The sequence below is a fragment of the Pelodiscus sinensis genome, chromosome 19 (genome assembly GCF_052426305.1).
Source record: "Pelodiscus sinensis isolate ZL-2025 chromosome 19, ASM5242630v1, whole genome shotgun sequence".
NCBI classification, from domain to species: Eukaryota; Metazoa; Chordata; order Testudines; family Trionychidae; genus Pelodiscus; species Pelodiscus sinensis.
Genome location: NC_143070.1, coordinates 34,550,124 through 34,568,296, shown reverse-complemented (window position 1 = coordinate 34,568,296; position 18,173 = coordinate 34,550,124). Strand labels below are relative to the sequence as shown.

At 57.7% G+C, this 18,173-nt stretch overlaps 1 protein-coding gene and 2 non-coding genes across 3 annotated transcripts; 2 read left to right on the top strand and 1 right to left on the bottom strand.

Moving 5' to 3' along the window:
- The first annotated feature begins 895 nt into the window (after nucleotides 1–895).
- Nucleotides 896–968, top strand: TRNAV-CAC (transfer RNA valine (anticodon CAC)). The gene has a single exon. It is a non-coding gene; the product is annotated as a tRNA-Val (tRNA).
- Nucleotides 969–2,757: 1,789 nt separating this feature from the next.
- Nucleotides 2,758–2,830, top strand: TRNAK-CUU (transfer RNA lysine (anticodon CUU)). The gene has a single exon. It is a non-coding gene; the product is annotated as a tRNA-Lys (tRNA).
- A 7,854-nt stretch (nucleotides 2,831–10,684) lies between these two features.
- On the bottom strand, nucleotides 10,685–15,821 carry LOC142823138 (uncharacterized). The gene is made up of 2 exons (XM_075913576.2): nucleotides 15,646–15,821; nucleotides 10,685–14,785 (listed from the first exon to the last, which is right to left on the bottom strand). The coding sequence occupies exons 1-2, from the start codon at nucleotides 15,776–15,778 to the stop codon at nucleotides 12,921–12,923; spliced, it is 1,998 nt and encodes a 665-aa protein (XP_075769691.2). The 5' UTR covers nucleotides 15,779–15,821; the 3' UTR covers nucleotides 10,685–12,920.
- Between the last annotated feature and the right edge of the window lie 2,352 nt (nucleotides 15,822–18,173).

Here is an 18,173-nt window from a genome sequence, read left to right as displayed (position 1 = left end):
TGTCAAGCGCATCCGGTATTTTTGTTACTTCTAGAGCAGGGCTTGGTTACGTGTCTCTGGACGCTGGAGTTTGCCAGACTTGCCCTGTGCGCATTTTTCTTTGGCCAGGCGTTTGCACGCGTAGTACCTGGAGCCTCGATTCTGTTCCTAGCCTACACCGTGACGTCTGTCCCTGAACTTTCAGGCAACTGGATGTGTTTGTTCAATCTTGCTGGGTTATTCGGGCACAGACTGGGTGGGGAGAGAGAAATCGAGGCAGCCTGGGTTTGAAAACGGCGGCCTACACCAAGGGACAGCTCTGGTAGGGTGGCCAAATGGTGTCAACAAAAATACCAGCTTTCTGATTTAGAAAATCCCGGACATTTCTATTTGCTCCTTGATATTTTCTCAGTTTGTTTCCCGGACAGAACGCTCAAATACTGGACTGTTTGGTTCAAAACCGGACACCTGGCAATACTCCGGCCAAACTAGCGGGCCAGATTTCGTAACGAAAAGCAGGTGTGTTTTCACGAAAGGCTTTGTCCCCACGCTGCCACAGGCAGGCCCAGAAGCGAACGGCCTGGCTGCGGAGGGCTTCAGGCGTCTCACACGCCTGGGGCGTGCCAGACTAGCGGGAGCCCAGAGGTTTTCACCAGTGCTGGGCCCGACGCTTGTGCGACACCAGGGCCTTGCACCAGCCGCCTGGCCGGAATGGAGTCTGCTTCCTGGGGCACACGCTTGTGCCGGACACGTGCATCTGCAAGTTTGCCACCCATGAGTGTGTGGGAAATTTCTGCATTCCCCTAGGGGAGCCTGTTCCACCCCCTCCCTCCAAAAAGCAGGAAAGCAACAGGGGAGCGCTAGGGCTTCCCTTTCAGTGGCTGTGAGCCTTTTGCAAGGAGCAAAAAGCCAGTCGGTTTCTGTAGTGTAGTGGTTATCACGTTCGCCTCACACGCGAAAGGTCCCCGGTTCGAAACCGGGCAGAAACAGCTGCTCAGTTTTTTTTCCCTCCTCCTCTCAAAAAATTGTCTCGTTTCTTAGACTTTAGAAAAAAAATGGCTTGTTCTTCCCTCCCTATCCCCCCCCCCCAGAATTGCGTCAGTGTCACGTGGATTATTATGAAGTGATTTTTTTTAGTGATCACTTCCTCTGCACTGGGATCCACGTCTTTTCACCATTATTTCCCCAACACTAGGATCTCCGTGTTTTCACTATTATTCCCCCTGCTCTGTGATCCATAGGTTTTCTCCATTATTTCCCCTACACTAGAATCAATGTGGTTTCACTATTATTTCTCCTGCACTAGGATCCATGGCTTTACACCATAATTTCTGATGCACTAGGATCAGTGTGTTTTCACAATTGCTTTGTGATCCATGGGTTTTCACCATTATTTCCCTATACTGGGAGCTATTGTTTTCCATCATGATTTCCCCTGCACTAGGATCAGTGTTTTCACTATTATTTCCCCTCCACTAGGATCCAGGATTTTCATCACGATTCCTACACACTAGGATCCATGTGTGCTTTCACCATTATTTCCCCACCATATTTCTCCCTCACTAGGAATCCATGTGTTTTCACCATTATTTCCCCTGCCCTGGAATCCATGGATTTTCACCGTTATTTTTCCTGCTCTGTAATCAATGGGTTTTCACCATTCATTCCTATACTAGGAGCCATGGTTTTCCACCATGATTTCTCCTGCATTGGGAATCCATGTGTTTTTACCATAACGTCTTCTTCCTTTTGGATCCTTGTGTTTTCACCATGACTTCCCCTGCACTGGGATCCGTGTGTTTTCACCAGTGTTTCTCCTGCTCTGTAATCCATGGATTTTCACCATTTGTTCCCTGTACTAGTAGCCATCGTTTTCCACCATGATGTCTCTTACACTGGGAATCCGTGAGTTTTCACTATTATTTCTCTTCCACTAGGATCGATGTTCTTTCACCATTATTTCCCCACCATATTCCTCCTGCACTAGGACTCCATGTGCTTTCACCAAGCTTTCCCCTGCACTAGGACTCCATGTGTTTTCACCAAGCTTTCCCCTGCACTAGGACTCCTTGTGCTTTCACCATGCTTTCCCCTGCACTAGAACTCCGTGTGCTTTCACCAAGCCTACCCCTGCACTAGGACTCCATGTGTTTTCACCAAGCTTTCCCCTGCACTAGGACTCCTTGTGCTTTCACCATGCTTTCCCCTGCACTAGAACTCCGTGTGCTTTCACCAAGCTTTCCCCTGCACTAGGACTCCATGTGTTTTCACCAAGCTTTCCCCTGCAGTAGGACTCCATGTGCTTTCACCATGCTTTCCCCTACACTAGGACTCCATGTGTTTTCACCAAGCTTTCCCCTGCACTAGGACTCCATGTGTTTTCACCATGCTTTCCCCTGCACTAGGACTCCATGTGTTTTCACCATGCTTTCCCCTGCACTAGGACTCCATGTGTTTTCACCAAGCTTTCCCCTGCACTAGGACTCCTTGTGCTTTCACCATGCTTTCCCCTGCACTAGACAAGTGTGAAAGGCGCCCTGCAGCCCAGAGGCAATGCACCTGTCAAGGCTTCTCCAGCAAACTGCCAAGAGGCACAGGGCTAACCCCCCCCCCCCCAGCCATTCCTTCCTCCCAGGGTGATGCTAGTGAGATCCTTGTGCCTGGGGCGTATTTTGCAGCCGAGAAACCAGAAAACTCCGCCGTGCAAGAAATCCCCCGCATGAAAAACCCTGCAGCGCGCTAGCTCGGATCCGCCTCTAGCAAGCCTCTAACCGGCCTGCCCGGCTAGCTCAGTCGGTAGAGCATGAGACTCTTAATCTCAGGGTCGTGGGTTCGAGCCCCACGTTGGGCGAGTTGCTTTTTTTTTTTTCCCTGCCCCTGCTGTAAATGAGTCCAGCCTCCCTCCCAGGCCCCTCTGCTCACGGTCCTCAAACCCCCCCCCCCTTTCCTGACCTCCCTCCCTGGAAAAGCTGCTGTGAAAAGTAGGGGAGAGGAAGGGGAGCTGAAATAGTGCTTCCCCTCCCCCTGGTTTGTAGTCCTGTGCAACCGATTGTGCAAGTGTTGCTGAGCGGGAGGGGGTGCCGAGAAGCAGGGGGGGAAAATATCGTGTTTTCGGACACGACAAGCAGCATTTTTCTGCAAAAAAAGAAAAAAAGTTACCATTTCCAAGCTAGCGAACAGGGTGCCGACGTGGATTTTTGGTATCTAAAAGGGTGGCCTAACATAAGAACGGTCGTACTGGGTCAGACCAAAGGTCCATCTAGCCCAGTAGCCTGTCTGCCGACAGTGGCCAGCACCAGGTGCCCCAGAGAGGGTGGACCAAAGACAATGATCAAGCGATTTGTCTCCTGCCATCCCTCTCCAGCCTCTGACAAACAGAGGCCAAGGACACCATTTTATCCCCTGGCTAATAGCCTTTTATGGACCTAACCTCCACGAATTTATCTAGCTTCTCTTTAAACTCTGTTCTAGTCCTAGCCTTCACAGCCTCCTCCAGCGAGGAGTTCCACAGGTTGACTGTGCGCTGCGTGAAGAAGAACTTTCACTTATTAGTTAAGTTCTTATGTTTTTTTGGGCCACGCATCCATTCTCCGAACCGTCGGCCAGCTTTGTAAGCGGAAGAGAGCAGCAAACACAGAGACTTTGGTATGGAGAGCTGTGCCCATTCGCTTCCAGCATCAGAGCTGGGGAAGTGGGCCTAGCCCAGGAAAGCACATAATCTAATAAACCATCAGTGTGATGCTGTTGCAAAAAAAGCAAATATGATTCTAGGTTGTATCAACAGGTGTGTTGTAAGCAAAACTCGTGAAGTCATTCTGCCGCTCTACTCTGCACTAGTTAGGCCTCAGCTGGAGTACTGTGTCCAGTTCTGGGCGCCACATTTCAAGAAAGAGGTGGAGAAATTGGAAAGGGTACAGAGAAGAGCGACAAGAATGATTAAAGGTCTAGAGAACATGACCTATGAAGCCAGGCTTCATGAACTGGGCTTGTTTAGTTTGGAAAGAAGAAGATTAAGGGGGGACATGAGAGCGGTTTTCAAATATCTAAAAGGGTGTCACAAGGAGGAAGGAGAAAACTTGTTCCTCTTGGTTTCTGAGGACAGGACAAGGAGTAATGGGCTTAAAGTGCAGCAGGGGAGGTTTAGATTGGACATTAGGAAAAACTTCCTAACTGTCAGGGTGGTCAAATATTGGAATAAATTGCCAAGGGAGGTGGTGGAATCTCCCTCTCTGGAGATATTTAAGAGCAGGTTAGATAGACATCTGTCAGGGATGGTGTAGACGGAGCTTGGTCCTGCCTTGAGGGCGGGGGGCTGGACTCGATGACCTCTCGAGGTCCCTTCCAGTCCTAGGATTCTATGATTCTATGATCTTGGCTGTGTCTAGACAAAAAATCAGCCGCTTTTCCGGAAAAACTTGCCAGCTGTCTACACTGGCCGCTTGAATTTCCGCAAAAGCACTGACTTCCTACTGTAAGAAATCCGTGCTTTTTGCGGGAATACTATACTGCTCCCGTTCGGGCAAAAGTCTTCTTCCGAAACATTTTTGCGCAAAAGGGCCAGTGTAGACAGCTCAGATTTGTTTTGCGCATAAAAGCCCCGATGGTGAAAATGGTGATCGGGGCTTTTTTGTGCAAAAGCCACGTCTAGATTGGCCACGGACGCTTTTCTGCAAAAAGTGAGCCTGGAATGGGACTGGTTTCCATCGCATAGATGGAGGGGGGGGGGGCTGTGTTACGCTCTACGGGGAGGCCACGAGGGCAGGGATAGCTGTACCACAGAGAGGGGGTGGGGACACACGGGCCCCTGGAAAACCCTCCGCACCGGGCCAGCACTGCAATTCAGCCGCACGGCGCTCCAGCGCACGGTACCGGCGTGAGCAGCGGGTATCAGAAGCAGGAGGTGTGCCCCCCCCCCATGCTCTGCCCTCCTGCACTACGCCCCTTCAGCACGGCTCCCCCAGTCTCCTGGGCTTCAGCTGTGCCACAAGCCCTCCTGTGCTCCTGGAGCCAGGTGCTGCCCGCTCAGGGTGGGGTTGGGGGGCGGGGCTTGGCTCCCCGGGGTGGGGAGGGGCTTAATCAGCAGGAGCAAGGCCCCAATCTTCCCTCTAATATTTTCCATTCACGTGCAGCATTTTTCCATCCACGTGCGGAATAATTTTTTTCAGTGCACCAAGGCCGGTGTGAATGTGCACCACCCTCAGAAACCCAGCCTGGCGGTGGGCGCTCGGCTAAGCCACTGGGCAGCACTGGACGCTCTCCTGGGGGGGCCGCCCGAGCGCTCAGTGTACGGGGAACGCCGGCTGTTGGAGTCAGTCCAGCCCTGCCCCAGAAGAAGTCCTGGAAAGTCCCAGGAGCCGTGAGAGAATCATAGCCCTAGAAATAATTTACCCCACACCTCACTCGCAAGGGGGCTGGATATGAGTGTGGGGGGGGGAGGGGCGGCAGATTTCGAAAGGTCTTTGGGAATCGGCGGGGGGGGGGGGAATGAAATCTTATTGGATCCACTTTTGAGATTTACCTTTTTGTCCGACCCCCCGACTCCTGGGTGACACAATCGGGCGCCAGAAGGGCAGCAGGACTGAACTTGGGAATTGGGGTTGCGGCTACTCCCCCCCCCCCGCTGACGTTTCTCTGCACCCCCTTCAGGGCAGTGTCCCCCCCCCCCCCCCAGTTTGGGGGCTGTCGCACTCCAGGGAGCTGTCCTCCTCTCCTGGGGCGGGGGGCAGCCTGCTGGGTCTCGCTCTACTTTGGGGTTTTGGGGACTATTGCTCTAGAACATGGATTCCCAAAGTAGGGGGCGGAGCCTGAAGAAATTCCAGGGGGGGGCATGAGGCGACCCAGCCCCCCCACCCATCAAACTTTGTTCCCTTTTTTTTGCTCAACAAATTTTGCTATTTTTGGGGGGGCAGGAGGGGTTTTCAAAAATCAAAAAGGGGCCGAAAAGTTTGGGAACCGCTGAAGAGGCTGACTGTCTGCAGACTGGCCGGGCTCGGTTTCGGCTGCCCCGTAGAGCCCCTAACCTCCACGTGTCCCCGAGAAGCACTCTGTAAATCTCGAAAGCAGATCCAATCAGATTTCATCTCTGCCCCCCCCGTCCGATTCCCAGAGACCTTTGGAAATCCCCCCCTCCCACACACACACACACTAAAATCCAGTCCCCCGGCGAGCAAGGAGAGGTGTAAGTTATCTCCCAGGCTACGGATACCGGGACTTTCTGAGTCTACTTCTGGGGCAGGCCCGGACTGACTCCAACAGCCGGCGTTCCCCGTATGCTGAGCGCTCGGGCAGCCCCCCCAGGAGAGTGTTCAGTGCTGCCCACTGGCTTAGCCAGGCTGGGTTTCTGTGGGTGGTGCACATTCGCACCGGCCTCGGTGCACATACAAAAAATTATTCCGCACGCAGATGGAAAAATGTCAAGAGATAACGGCCTCTTTGACAAGTGTCTGTAGGGGTTTTCTCCTGGCATCGGGGTGAGTGCTAGGCACACAGCACCGCCCCTTGCTTGTTGTGCAGGGCACAGGAAGAAGAGGAGGGGGTGCTGATGTCAGAAGGGTGCCCCTTACTCCACAGAGGGGGGACAGGGATGGAGAGAGTTTGCTGGCTGCTTTTGGGAGTGGGGCAGGGCCAGAGTAGGGGTAAATCGACCTTCGTCCCCTGCACCACCACCCGGAAGCCACCTGTAGTAAGTGGTGCCCAGCTGGAGCCCACATTCTGAACCCCAGCCCTGGTCCTGAACCCCTCCTGCACCCCAAACCCTGAGTCACCCTGCACCCAAACTCCCTCCCGGAGCCAGCTCCCTGAACCCCCTTCCTGCACCTCCACTCCCTGCCCCAGGCTCAGCTCAGAGCCGCTCTCACACTCCAAATCCTTTAGCCCTCCTTGGCACCCTCGTCTTCTGCCCCCGGCTTGATAAAAGTGCGGCAGGATGGGAAGATAGAGCGAGCAGGGGCGGGGCCTTGGAGAAGGGGCGGGAAGGAGGCGGAGCTAGAGCGAGCAGGGGCGGGGCCTTGGAGAAGGGGCGGGAAGGAGGCGGAGCTAGAGCGAGCAGGGGTGGGGCCTTGGAGAAGGGGCGGGAAGGAGGCGGAGCTAGAGCGAGCAGGGGCGGGGCCTTGGAGAAGGGGCGGGAAGGAGGCGGAGCAAGGGCGTTTCGGTTTGAGGTCGATCCTGGATTATGTGAAAGTAGAAAGAATCCTACTGTAAGAGAAAGATGAAATGTGCTGTAATAATTGCATCACGTCTAGATTGGCAGGGTGCTTTTCCGCAAAAAAGCCCCGATCGCTATTTTCACCATCGGGGCTTTTTTTGCGGAAAACAAATCTGAGCTGTCTACACCGGCCCTTTTGTGCAAAACTCTTTCGGAAAAAGACTTTTGCCCGAACGGGAGCAGCATAGTATTTCCGGAAAAGCACTGATGATTTTACAGGAGATCGTCCGTGTTCTTACGGAAATTCAAGTGGCCAGTGTAGACAGCTGGCAAGTTTTTCCGCAAAATCAGATGATTTTGCGGAAAAACTTGCCAGTCTAGACACAGCCTAGGTGTTAGGGAGAAAGCAATTGAGATAACCAGGGAGATATGGACAGGAGATTGCTGGGTGCTGATGTGGGAATGAAGATACTTGATTAGCCTCACACTAATCATGTGAAGTTTTGCCCCTCTTTTAATCCTGTTAATTTTGACTTTCTTGTGACTGTATAAATCAAGGGGTTTGAACCTTGCGGGGTACTCACATTTTCTGGGTGCATTTAGCAGAGCGGCTTTGCTAATAAACAGAGCGGTCTGACAAATCTGTGAGTCCCGTCTGACTTTGACAATTGCATTTAAATTCAAAACGTGATCCCATGCTTCAAAACGTTGGAGACCCCTGAGCTAAGCGGTAGGATGTTTTCTTTCCCCAAATGCTTGATCCCGCCGCCTGGCTGACACGCCCCACCGAATCAAGCGCAGCGGGTCGTTCTTTGCGGAAATATTTGCCTGACAGAACCCCTTCTCCGAGCAAAACGTCAGCCGCGGGAGGCAGAAAACCCGGATTGACCGGTTTTCACGTGGGGCGACTTCTGCGTGTGCACAACACTTCCGTTGCCAAACCTTCCCAGTGGAGACGCGGCCCTAGGGGATAGACCGGACCCGAACATGTGGCGCGTGGGACGATGCTGGAGGAAATGGAGACGGCTCGCTTACACGCTTTGTTACGGACACATTTATTATAAGTTCATAGGACTCACAGAGCGTGTCAATAAACCCGCTGGCTGAGCGTACACTCGCGCGCGCATTTCTCCCTCCGCGCGCCAGTCGGAAGGCGGCAGCGTCCAAACGCCACGTCCGATCGCTTCCGACACAGATGGGAACGTTCCCCACATTTCTCCCTCCGCGCGCCGGTCGGAAGGCAGCAACGTCCAAACGCCACATCCGATCGCTTCCGACACAGATGGGAACGTTCCCCACATTTCTCCCTCCGCGCGCCGGTTGGAAGGCGGCAACGTCCAAACGCCACATCCGATCGCTTCCGACACAGATGGGAACGTTCCCCACATTTCTCCCTCCGCGTGCTGGTCGGAAGGCGGCAGCGTCCAAACGCCACGTCCCATCGCTTCCGACACAGATGGGAACGTTCCCCACATTTCTCCCTCCGCGCGCCGGTCGGAAGGCAGCAACGTCCAAACGCCACATCCGATCGCTTCCGACACAGATGGGAACGTTCCCCACATTTCTCCCTCTGCGCGCCGGTCGGAAGGCAGCAACGTCCAAACGCCACATCCGATCGCTTCCGACACAGATGGGAACGTTCCCCACATTTCTCCCTCTGCGCGCCGGTCGGAAGGCAGCAACGTCCAAACGCCACGTCCCATCGCTTCCGACACAGATGGGAACGTTCCCCACATTTCTCCCTCCGCGCGCCGATCGGAAGGCGGCAGCGTCCAAACGCCACGTCCGATCGCTTCCGACACAGATGGGAACGTTCCCCACATTTCTCCCTCCGCGCGCCGATCGGAAGGCGGCAGCGTCCAAATGCCACGTCCGATCGCTTCCGACACAGATGGGAACGTTCCCCACATTTCTCCCTCCGCGCACCGGTCGGAAGGCGGCAGCGTCCAAACGCCACGTCCGATCGCTTCCGACACAGATGGGAACGTTCCCCACATTTCTCCCTCCGCGCGCCGGTCGGAAGGCGGCAGCGTCCAAATGCCACGTCCGATCGCTTCCGACACAGATGGGAACGTTCCCCACATTTCTCCCTCCGCGCGCCGATCGGAAGGCGGCAGCGTCCAAACGCCACGTCCGATCGCTTCCGACACAGATGGGAACGTTCCCCACATTTCTCCCTCCGCGCGCCGATCGGAAGGCGGCAGCGTCCAAATGCCACGTCCGATCGCTTCCGACACAGATGGGAACGTTCCCCACATTTCTCCCTCCGCGCACCGGTCGGAAGGCGGCAGCGTCCAAACGCCACGTCCGATCGCTTCCGACACAGATGGGAACGTTCCCCACATTTCTCCCTCCGCGCGCCGGTCGGAAGGCGGCAGCGTCCAAACGCCACGTCCCATCGCTTCCGACACAGATGGGAACGTTCCCCACATTTCTCCCTCCGCGCGCCGGTCGGAAGGCGGCAGCGTCCAAACGCCACGTCCGATCGCTTCCGACACAGATGGGAACGTTCCCCACATTTCTCCCTCCGCGTGCCGGTCGGAAGGTGGCAGCGTCCAAACGCCACGTCCCATCGCTTCCGACACAGATGGGAACGTTCCCCACATTTCTCCCTCCGCGCGCCGGTCGGAAGGCGGCAGCGTCCAAACGCCACGTCCGATCGCTTCCGACACAGATGGGAACGTTCCCCACATTTCTCCCTCCGCGCGCCGGTCGGAAGGCGGCAGCGTCCAAACGCCACGTCCCATCGCTTCCGACACAGATGGGAACGTTCCCCACATTTCTCCCTCCGCGCGCCAGTCGGAAGGTGGCAGCGTCCAAACGCCACGTCCCATCGCTTCCGACACAGATGGGAACGTTCCCCACATTTCTCCCTCCGCGCGCCGGTCGGAAGGCGGCAGCGTCCAAACGCCACGTCCCATCGCTTCCGACACAGATGGGAACGTTCCCCACATTTCTCCCTCCGCGCGCCGGTCGGAAGGCGGCAGCGTCCAAACGCCACGTCCGATCGCTTCCGACACAGATGGGAACGTTCCCCACATTTCTCCCTCTGCGCGCCGGTCGGAAGGCGGCAGCGTCCAAACGCCACGTCCCATCGCTTCCGACACAGATGGGAACGTTCCCCACATTTCTCCCTCCGCGCGCCGGTCGGAAGGCGGCAGCGTCCAAACGCCACGTCCGATCGCTTCCGACACAGATGGGAACGTTCCCCACATTTCTCCCTCCGCGCGCCGGTCGGAAGGCGGCAGCGTCCAAACGCCACGTCCGATCGCTTCCGACACAGATGGGAACGTTCCCCACATTTCTCCCTCCGCGCGCCGGTCGGAAGGCGGCAGCGTCCAAACGCCACGTCCGATCGCTTCCGACACAGATGGGAACGTTCCCCACATTTCTCCCTCCGCGCGCCGGTCGGAAGGCGGCAGCGTCCAAACGCCACGTCCGATCGCTTCCGACACAGATGGGAACGTTCCCCACATTTCTCCCTCCGCGCGCCGGTCGGAAGGCAGCAACCTCCAAACGCCATGTCCGATCGCTTCCGACACAGATGGGAACATTCCCCACATTTCTCCCTCCGCGCGCCGGTCGGAAGGCGGCAGCGTCCAAACGCCACGTCCCATCGCTTCCGACACAGATGGGAACGTTCCCCACATTTCTCCCTCCGCGCGCCGGTCGGAAGGCAGCAACGTCCAAATGCCACGTCCCATCGCTTCCGACACAGATTGGAACGTTCCCCACATTTCTCCCTCCGCGCGCTGATCGGAAGGCGGCAGCGTCCAAACGCCACGTCCCATCGCTTCCGACACAGATGGGAACGTTCCCCACATTTCTCCCTCTGCGCGCCGGTCGGAAGGCGGCAATGTCCAAACGCCACGTCCGATCGCTTCCGACACAGATGGGAACGTTCCCCACATTTCTCCCTCCGCGCGCCGGTCGGAAGGCGGCAGCGTCCAAACGCCACGTCCCATCGCTTCCGACACAGATGGGAACGTTCCCCACCAAGTGACGGATTTGGGGGAGCCAAACAACCACGAACACAAGAAGGGGGAACGGAGGAGAGGCGGGAGCCCCTTCCAGCTGAGTCGCCACTCCACCCCTTCAGACGCCTTCTCGGCAAACTCACAGCTCAAACAAGACACGGCAACTCTTAACACCTTCCCGCGTAACATTCACGCCCCTGCTCCCAAGGGCTCTGACTGTGTTGCTGCCACGAATGGCTCGTTCCCCGGGCAGAACTGACCAGGAAGGCAGGAAAGTGACAAGGAATCGCTGACATAGAGGGGAAGGGAGGGTGGGCTGAGCATGCCAGGGGGTCTCTCCTGTACAACGAACTCAGCCTGCAGAAGAACGAGGGACGCGACCCCCTGGTCGTATTTCGACAGATCAACCGTTGGCTAATAAACATTTGTATTGACTCCTATGGACACGCGTGTTTGGCCGACAGCAGCTGCGCTTAGCCCTGCCTAATCACGCATGCTAAGCACGCCTGTCACATGCTTCTAACAGCTAGTCGTCCTTTAGTCAAGACTTTCAGGCCCCACCGTGCAGCCCGGGAAGGGTTTCTGGGCCGGAATGGGACTTTTTTCGAGTATTTGAGCACCTATAAGCACTGCCCCGTGGGGCTCAGGGGTCACAGTCACCAGGCCCAGCCAGCGGGGAAGTTATCAGACCTGCTTGGAAAGTGAGATTTTGTCGATTACATTTTAAGGCTGAGAGCGGGGGGGTGGGGAACTTAAGGCCCGAAGGTGCCGGATGTGGCACCCAACTTGCCTGGGTCCAGCCCCTGAGGTTCGGGGTCCCCTCCCACCCCACTGCTGCGCTCTCCCTCCCGCTCAGACCCCACGCCGGCTTCCCGGCAGCCCCTTCCCCCACACTGAACCCCCCCAGAGCCTAGGGGGCCCCACAAAATCCAATAACCCCAGTCCCCTTAGACTCTGGTGTGGGACGGGAACATGGGGAAGGTCTTTCTCTTTCCCCCCCGACCGAAACATGGTTCTGGCAACCGCTGCACTCTGGGTGACGTGAATTTGGGAACAGCCGTGCTATGGACCCTGGCACAACGGGGTGCACGCTGCCACGCCCCCGGGGCGTGCGGTGCCAGAGGACGGTGTGGGGGGGGGGGCCGATGCATCAGGTAAACGCCTTACCTCCCTCCTCCTCCCTCCTTCCCCGGCCCGGCAAAATCCTTCATCCGGGAAACCCTCTGTCCCCACGGGCCGCTGGATTAAAGCGCTTCAAGAGTCTCAGAAAAGAGGAAGCGAATCCTAGCGGCTCAGCTTCCCGACCAGCGGGAAATTCCAGAGGATGGTGTTTTCCCGGGGGGCGGGGGGCGTTGCTTTTCGGGAAGGGCGTAACTTGACTTGAGCTCTCCCCGGTTTGCAACCTCCCCCCCCCCCCCCCAGGCACGGATCGTCTTAGGCGACGTGATTCTTAGTCACAGGGAAAGAAGCGAGGGGGATTTTGCCCAGAAACTGTCTCACGCGTAAGGGGAGTTTGCCTCTGGACCAGGCGCACGAAGGACTCTCGCCCATTGCAGATTTTTAGGATGAGGCCAGACGAACACCGAACAGGAGAATTTGGCTCTGCCTCCACCGGCGGGGCTGGACTTGATGCCCTCTGGAGGCCCCGTGCAGCCCGACACGTCCACCACTGCGCCCTCTAAGTTTTTTTTCCCACCTATGTGCGGAATAAATTTTATTCAGTGCACCGAGGCAGGTGCAGACGTGCACCACCCGTAGAAACAGCGGGTGTCCTGCTAATCCCCTGGGCGGCCCCTGCCCTTCTCCCGGGCGCCCGGCGGCTATGCCACGTGGCTCCCTTGGTGGGCCAGGAGGTGGGAGCTGGTGCTGAAGGTTTTCCCGCAGTCCACGCATTTGTAGGGCTTCTCCGCCAGGTGGGAGCGCTGGTGGGCGCGCAGGCTGGTGCGCTGGCCGAAGCGCCGCCCGCACTGGGCGCAGGGGAACGGCCGCTCCCCGCTGTGCGTCCGCTGGTGGGCCCGGAGGGTGGCGCTCTGGGTGAAGCCCTTCCCGCAGAGGGGGCAGGGGTAGGGTCTGGCGCCCGTGTGCACCCGCCGGTGCGTGAGCAGCACCGCGCGGTCCCGGAAGCGGCGCCCGCACTCGGGGCAGGCCCGCTCCCCGCTGTGGGTCCGGCGGTGCACCGCCAGCGTCGAGCTGCTGTGGAAGGCCCGGTGCTTGAGCAGGCTGGCGCTCTGGCTGAAACGCCGCCCGCACTCGGCGCAGGGGAAGGGTTTGGGCGCTGGGTTCGAAACGGCGTCGCCCTTGGAGCAAGATCTCTGCCGCGCAGCCGGGTCGGAACCGGTGGACGGGGTGCCGGCGAGCTCCCCCTCCAGCGGGGGGTGGGGATGGCTCGTGGGGGGCTCCGGCGTCGCCTCCCATCCTTCCCCCCCGTCCGCATTGCCCTCCGGGGCCTCGCCAGCATGGGGCCCCGGAGGAGACGTCTCCTCGCGCCGGTGCCCGTCGCGCTGGGGGTCGGCACCCAAGTCCTCTCCTCCGGGGCCGGGAGGGGGAGTCCCCGGCCAGCGGGTGCCCCCCACGTCACCCTCCGCCCCGCTCCGGGCTTCCTCGCCGGGGCCGGCGCCCGCGGGACGTTCCGGGCCCCCTGCCGGCTTGCCTTCCCGGTGGAGCCGCTTGTGGGTCATCAGGTGGGAGCTCTGGCTGAAGCTTTTCCCGCAGCTGGCGCAGCGGAAGGGCCTCTCGCCGGTGTGCACCCGGCGGTGCTTGTTGAGGTCCGAGCGGCGGGTGAAGCCACGCTGGCACTCGGGGCAGGCGTAGGGCCTCTCCCCGGTGTGGGTGCGCTGGTGGGTGACCAGGGCGGAGCGGCTGGGGAAGCTCTTCGGGCAGTCGGGGCAGGGGTGCGGCCGGGCGCCGGCGTGGCCCCGGCGGTGCGCCAGGAGCTGGGCGCCGGAGCCGAAGCCGGCCCCGCACTCGGGGCACAGGTGGCTCTTCTCCTCCAGGTGGGTGCGCTGGTGGGAGATGAGGTTGGACTGCTGGCTGAAGCGCTTCCCGCACTCGGCGCACCGGTAGGGCCGCTCCCCGGTGTGCACGCGCCGGTGGGCGCTGAGGTTGGAGCTGGTGCCGAAGCGCTTCCCGCAGGCGGGGCAGGGGTAGGGCCGCTCGCCGGTGTGGACCCGCTGGTGGGCCCGCAGGTTGGAGCTCTGGCTGAATCCCTTCCCGCAGTGGGCGCACTTGTAGGGCTTCTCGCCGGTGTGGGTGCGCCAGTGCTTGATGAGCACCGAGCCCTCGCTGAAGCGGCGCCCGCAGTCGGGGCAGCGGTAGGACTTCTCCCCCGTGTGGGTCCGGCGGTGCACGATGAGGGCCGAGCTGGTGTTGAAGCGCTTCCCGCAAGTGGGGCACTGGTAGGGCTTCTCCCCCGTGTGCAGCCGCTGGTGGGTGAGCAGGTTGGAGCTCTGGGAGAAGCTCCGGCCGCACACGCCGCATTTGTAGGGCTTCTCCGCGGCGTGGGGTCCCGGGGGCGCGCGCTGCCGGCGGCTGGGCGGCTCCGGCGGCTTGGCGGGGGGCTGCCTCCGGGCCCGGCGCCGGCTCTCCCCCTGCTGGGACGCGATCCCTTTGGATCTTCCCGAGGGCGCCGCGCGGGTTTCCGCGGGGTCCGGACCTGCCCGCCGGGCGTCCGTCTCCTCCTTCAGCCCTGCCGGATCAAGAGAGAAAATCTGGTTACGGGTCGTTCTCTGGGCTGGGAAGGAAGGAGGCTCTCCTCACCTCCAAAAAGATATTTTGGCCTTGGAAAGGGTTCAGAAAAGGACAACTACATTGATGAGGGGTTTGGAACAGGTCCCATATGAGGAGAGGTTAAAGCGACTGGGACTTTTCAGTCTAGAAAAGAGGAGACTGAGGGGGGATATGATCGAGGTCTATAAAATCATGAGTGGTGTGGAGAGGGCCGATAAAGAAAAGTTATTTATTAGTTCCCATAATAGAAGAACTAGAGGACACCAAATGAAATTAATGGGGAGCAGGTTTAAAACTAATAAAAGAAAGTTCTTCTTCACACAGCGTGTAGTCAACCTGTGGAACTCCTTGCCAGAGGAGGCTGTGAAGGCTAGGACTATAATAGAGTTTAAAGAGAAGCTGGATAATTTCATGGAGGTTAGGTCCATAAAAGGCTATTAGCCAGGGGATAAAATGGTGTCCTTGGCCTCTGTTTGTCAGAGGCTGGAGAGGGATGGCAGGAGACAAATCGCTTGATCATTGTCTTCGGTCCACCCTCTCCGGGGCACCTGGTGCTGGCCGCTGTCGGCAGACAGGATACTGGGCTAGATGGACCTTTGGTCCGACCCAGTACGGCCGTTCGTATGTTCTGATGTGCTGTGAGTCTCGCTGTGGGGAACCGGGACACCTCTTCTGGGCAGCAGGGGCCAGGCTCAGGATGCCGGGGGGGCTGGCCCCCACCGTCTTAGGGGGCCAGGCTGCAAAGGGACCAGCTGGGGGAACTGACCCACATCAGGGCTCTGGGGCTGGCTCCCCACCCCTCCCCTTGCCGGCACTTACCTGGCTCCATCCCGAAGGACCAAGGAGGCGCTGGGGCCGGCCTGCCAGGGATGCTGTTCCGATGCACTGGGGGGGGGGGAGTGTTCCAGCACCTGCATCCCAGACGCCTTTTGTGTTCCCATCCCTGGTGCATTATGGGAAATGTAGTTCCCACCCAGCCAAGTGGCACTGTGGGGTGTGCAGTTGTCCTGCAGGATGGGGCAAGCGTGTGTGTGTGTGTGGGGGGGGGCTTCTCGCCGCAAGGCCTTCTGGGAGATGTAGTCTCTGCTCCGAAGGGTGGTCCATAGGGTGCAGCGTGGTGGGGGACGAGCCTTACGCAGGGCTGGGGGGTCGGGGGTGGGGGAGGGTGCCTTGCAGAGCAGGCTGGGAGGGGAATTGGTGGGAAGCGGGGGGGGGGGGGGGAGGGTTTGCAATGAGCCCCACCCCCACCCGCAGTTGCCAGGAAGCAAGCCAGGCCTCGGCGGGGAATTTTCTCAGCCAAAAAAAAAAAAAAGAAATGCTAATGAGGGCCTCATTTGCATAAGCCGCGATCTCATTTGCATGTTTTCTGCCGATCCCTTTTTGCGCTAGGGGGTTTTTTGCACCCAACTGTCTGAGCAAAACCCCCCTTTTCCCGCACGCTCGGGAGCCCTCCTTTTCGGGGGCAGGAGAGTCTGGCGGGAAAAGGGGGGTTTTGTGCCCAAAAAGGAAACGTCCCCACGGCTGGGTTTTGCACAAACCCCCCCCTTCCCCCGCGCAACAACGGAGCGGCAGGAAATATGCAAATGAGACCGTGACTCATGCAAATGAGGCCCTCGTTAGCATATTGGTTGCTGAGAAAACTCAACGTGTAGAGCACAGGTTCCCAAACTGGGGGGCGGGAAGGAATTCCAGGGGGGGCGCAAGGTGACCCAGACCCCCCCCCCCCCGTCAATCCCCTTGCTAGTTTTGTTTTTCGGCCCCGGGTCAGTTCCTTTTTTTTTTCTTTGCTCAACAAGTTTTGCTGCTGGGGGGGCGGGGGAGGCGCGAGGGTTTCTCAAAAATCAGAAAGGGGACGTGATGCCGAAAGGTTTGGGAACCGCTGGTGTAGAGGTAGCTAAAGGGAGGAGTTCTTTGCCTGCCGTGAACTCACCACTAGTGAATCCATGCACTAATTCACCACTAGTGGATGTATGCACTAATTCACCACTAGAGAATTCATGCACTGATTCACAAGTGAATTTACGCACTAATTCACCACTAGTGAATCCACACACTAATTCACCCCTAGAGAATTCATGCACTAATTCACCACTAGTAAATGCACACACTAATTCACCACTAGTGAATTTACACACTAATTCACCACTAGAGAAGTCACGCACTGATTCACTAGTGAATTTACGCACTAATTCACCCCTAGAGAATTCATGCACTAATTCACCACTAGTAAATGCACACACTAATTCACCACTAGTGAATTTACACACTAATTCACCACTAGAGAAGTCACGCACTGATTCACAAGTGAATTTATGCACTAATTCACCCCTAGAGAATTCATGCACTAATTCACCACTAGTACATGCACACACTAATTCACCACTAGTGAATTCACGCACTAATTCACCCCTAGAGAATTCATGCACTAATTCACCACTAGTGACTTTATGCACTAATTCACCACTAGGGAATTCTCGCACTAATTCACCACTAGTGGATTCATGTACTAATTCAACCCTAGAGAACTCATGCACTAATTCACCACTGGTGAATTTATGCACTAACTCACCACTAGAGAATTCTCGCACTAATTCACCACTAGAGAATTCACGCACTAATTCACCACTAGTGAATTCACACACTAATTCACCCCCAGAGAATTCATGCACTAATTCACCACTAGTGGATTCATGCACTAATCAATGCACTAATTCACCCCTAGAGAATTCACGCACTAATTCACCACTAGTGAATTCACGCACTAATTCACCACTAGAGAATTCATTGTAGGCGCCCGCTCCTAAGCGGCTGAATGCCGGCCCTGTGAGGAGACCGCAACACACAACTCAACCGCACACTCTCCCCCGTTCTCTCTCAAGCGAGCCCCTTTACTTCACTTAGGGTCCGTCGACACGGCAACGCTATTCCGAACTAACGTCGCCCGCGTCTCCGCCGCCGGCAGATTTCGAAAGTGTCGAAATCTTGTCCCACGGGTGGGCGTCTTCCCCCGACCCCTGTGACCCTCCTTGCCCGAGGAGGGCGGGGGAAGGGCGCCCCGTTTCGAAAGCCGTGCTGCCTAGAGGCGCCGTGTTGCGAAATCAGCTCTTTCGAAAGAAGCGCCGCCATTCCCAACGGGCGTGGCTCCTGGCGGGGGGGGGGGCCCTGTGGAGCGGACGGACGCCCGCCCGGCGAGACGCACGGACGGTGGCGACGGGACCGAGAGCCCATGTGGGCCTGGCCTGCTCCTTCCGGTTCCAGGACGCGCGCCGCTCCCCTGGGGAGGACACATTTCGAAACCGCCGGCTGGTTGGGGGTCCTGGCTCTCCCCACAAGCTGGGCTCAGACTG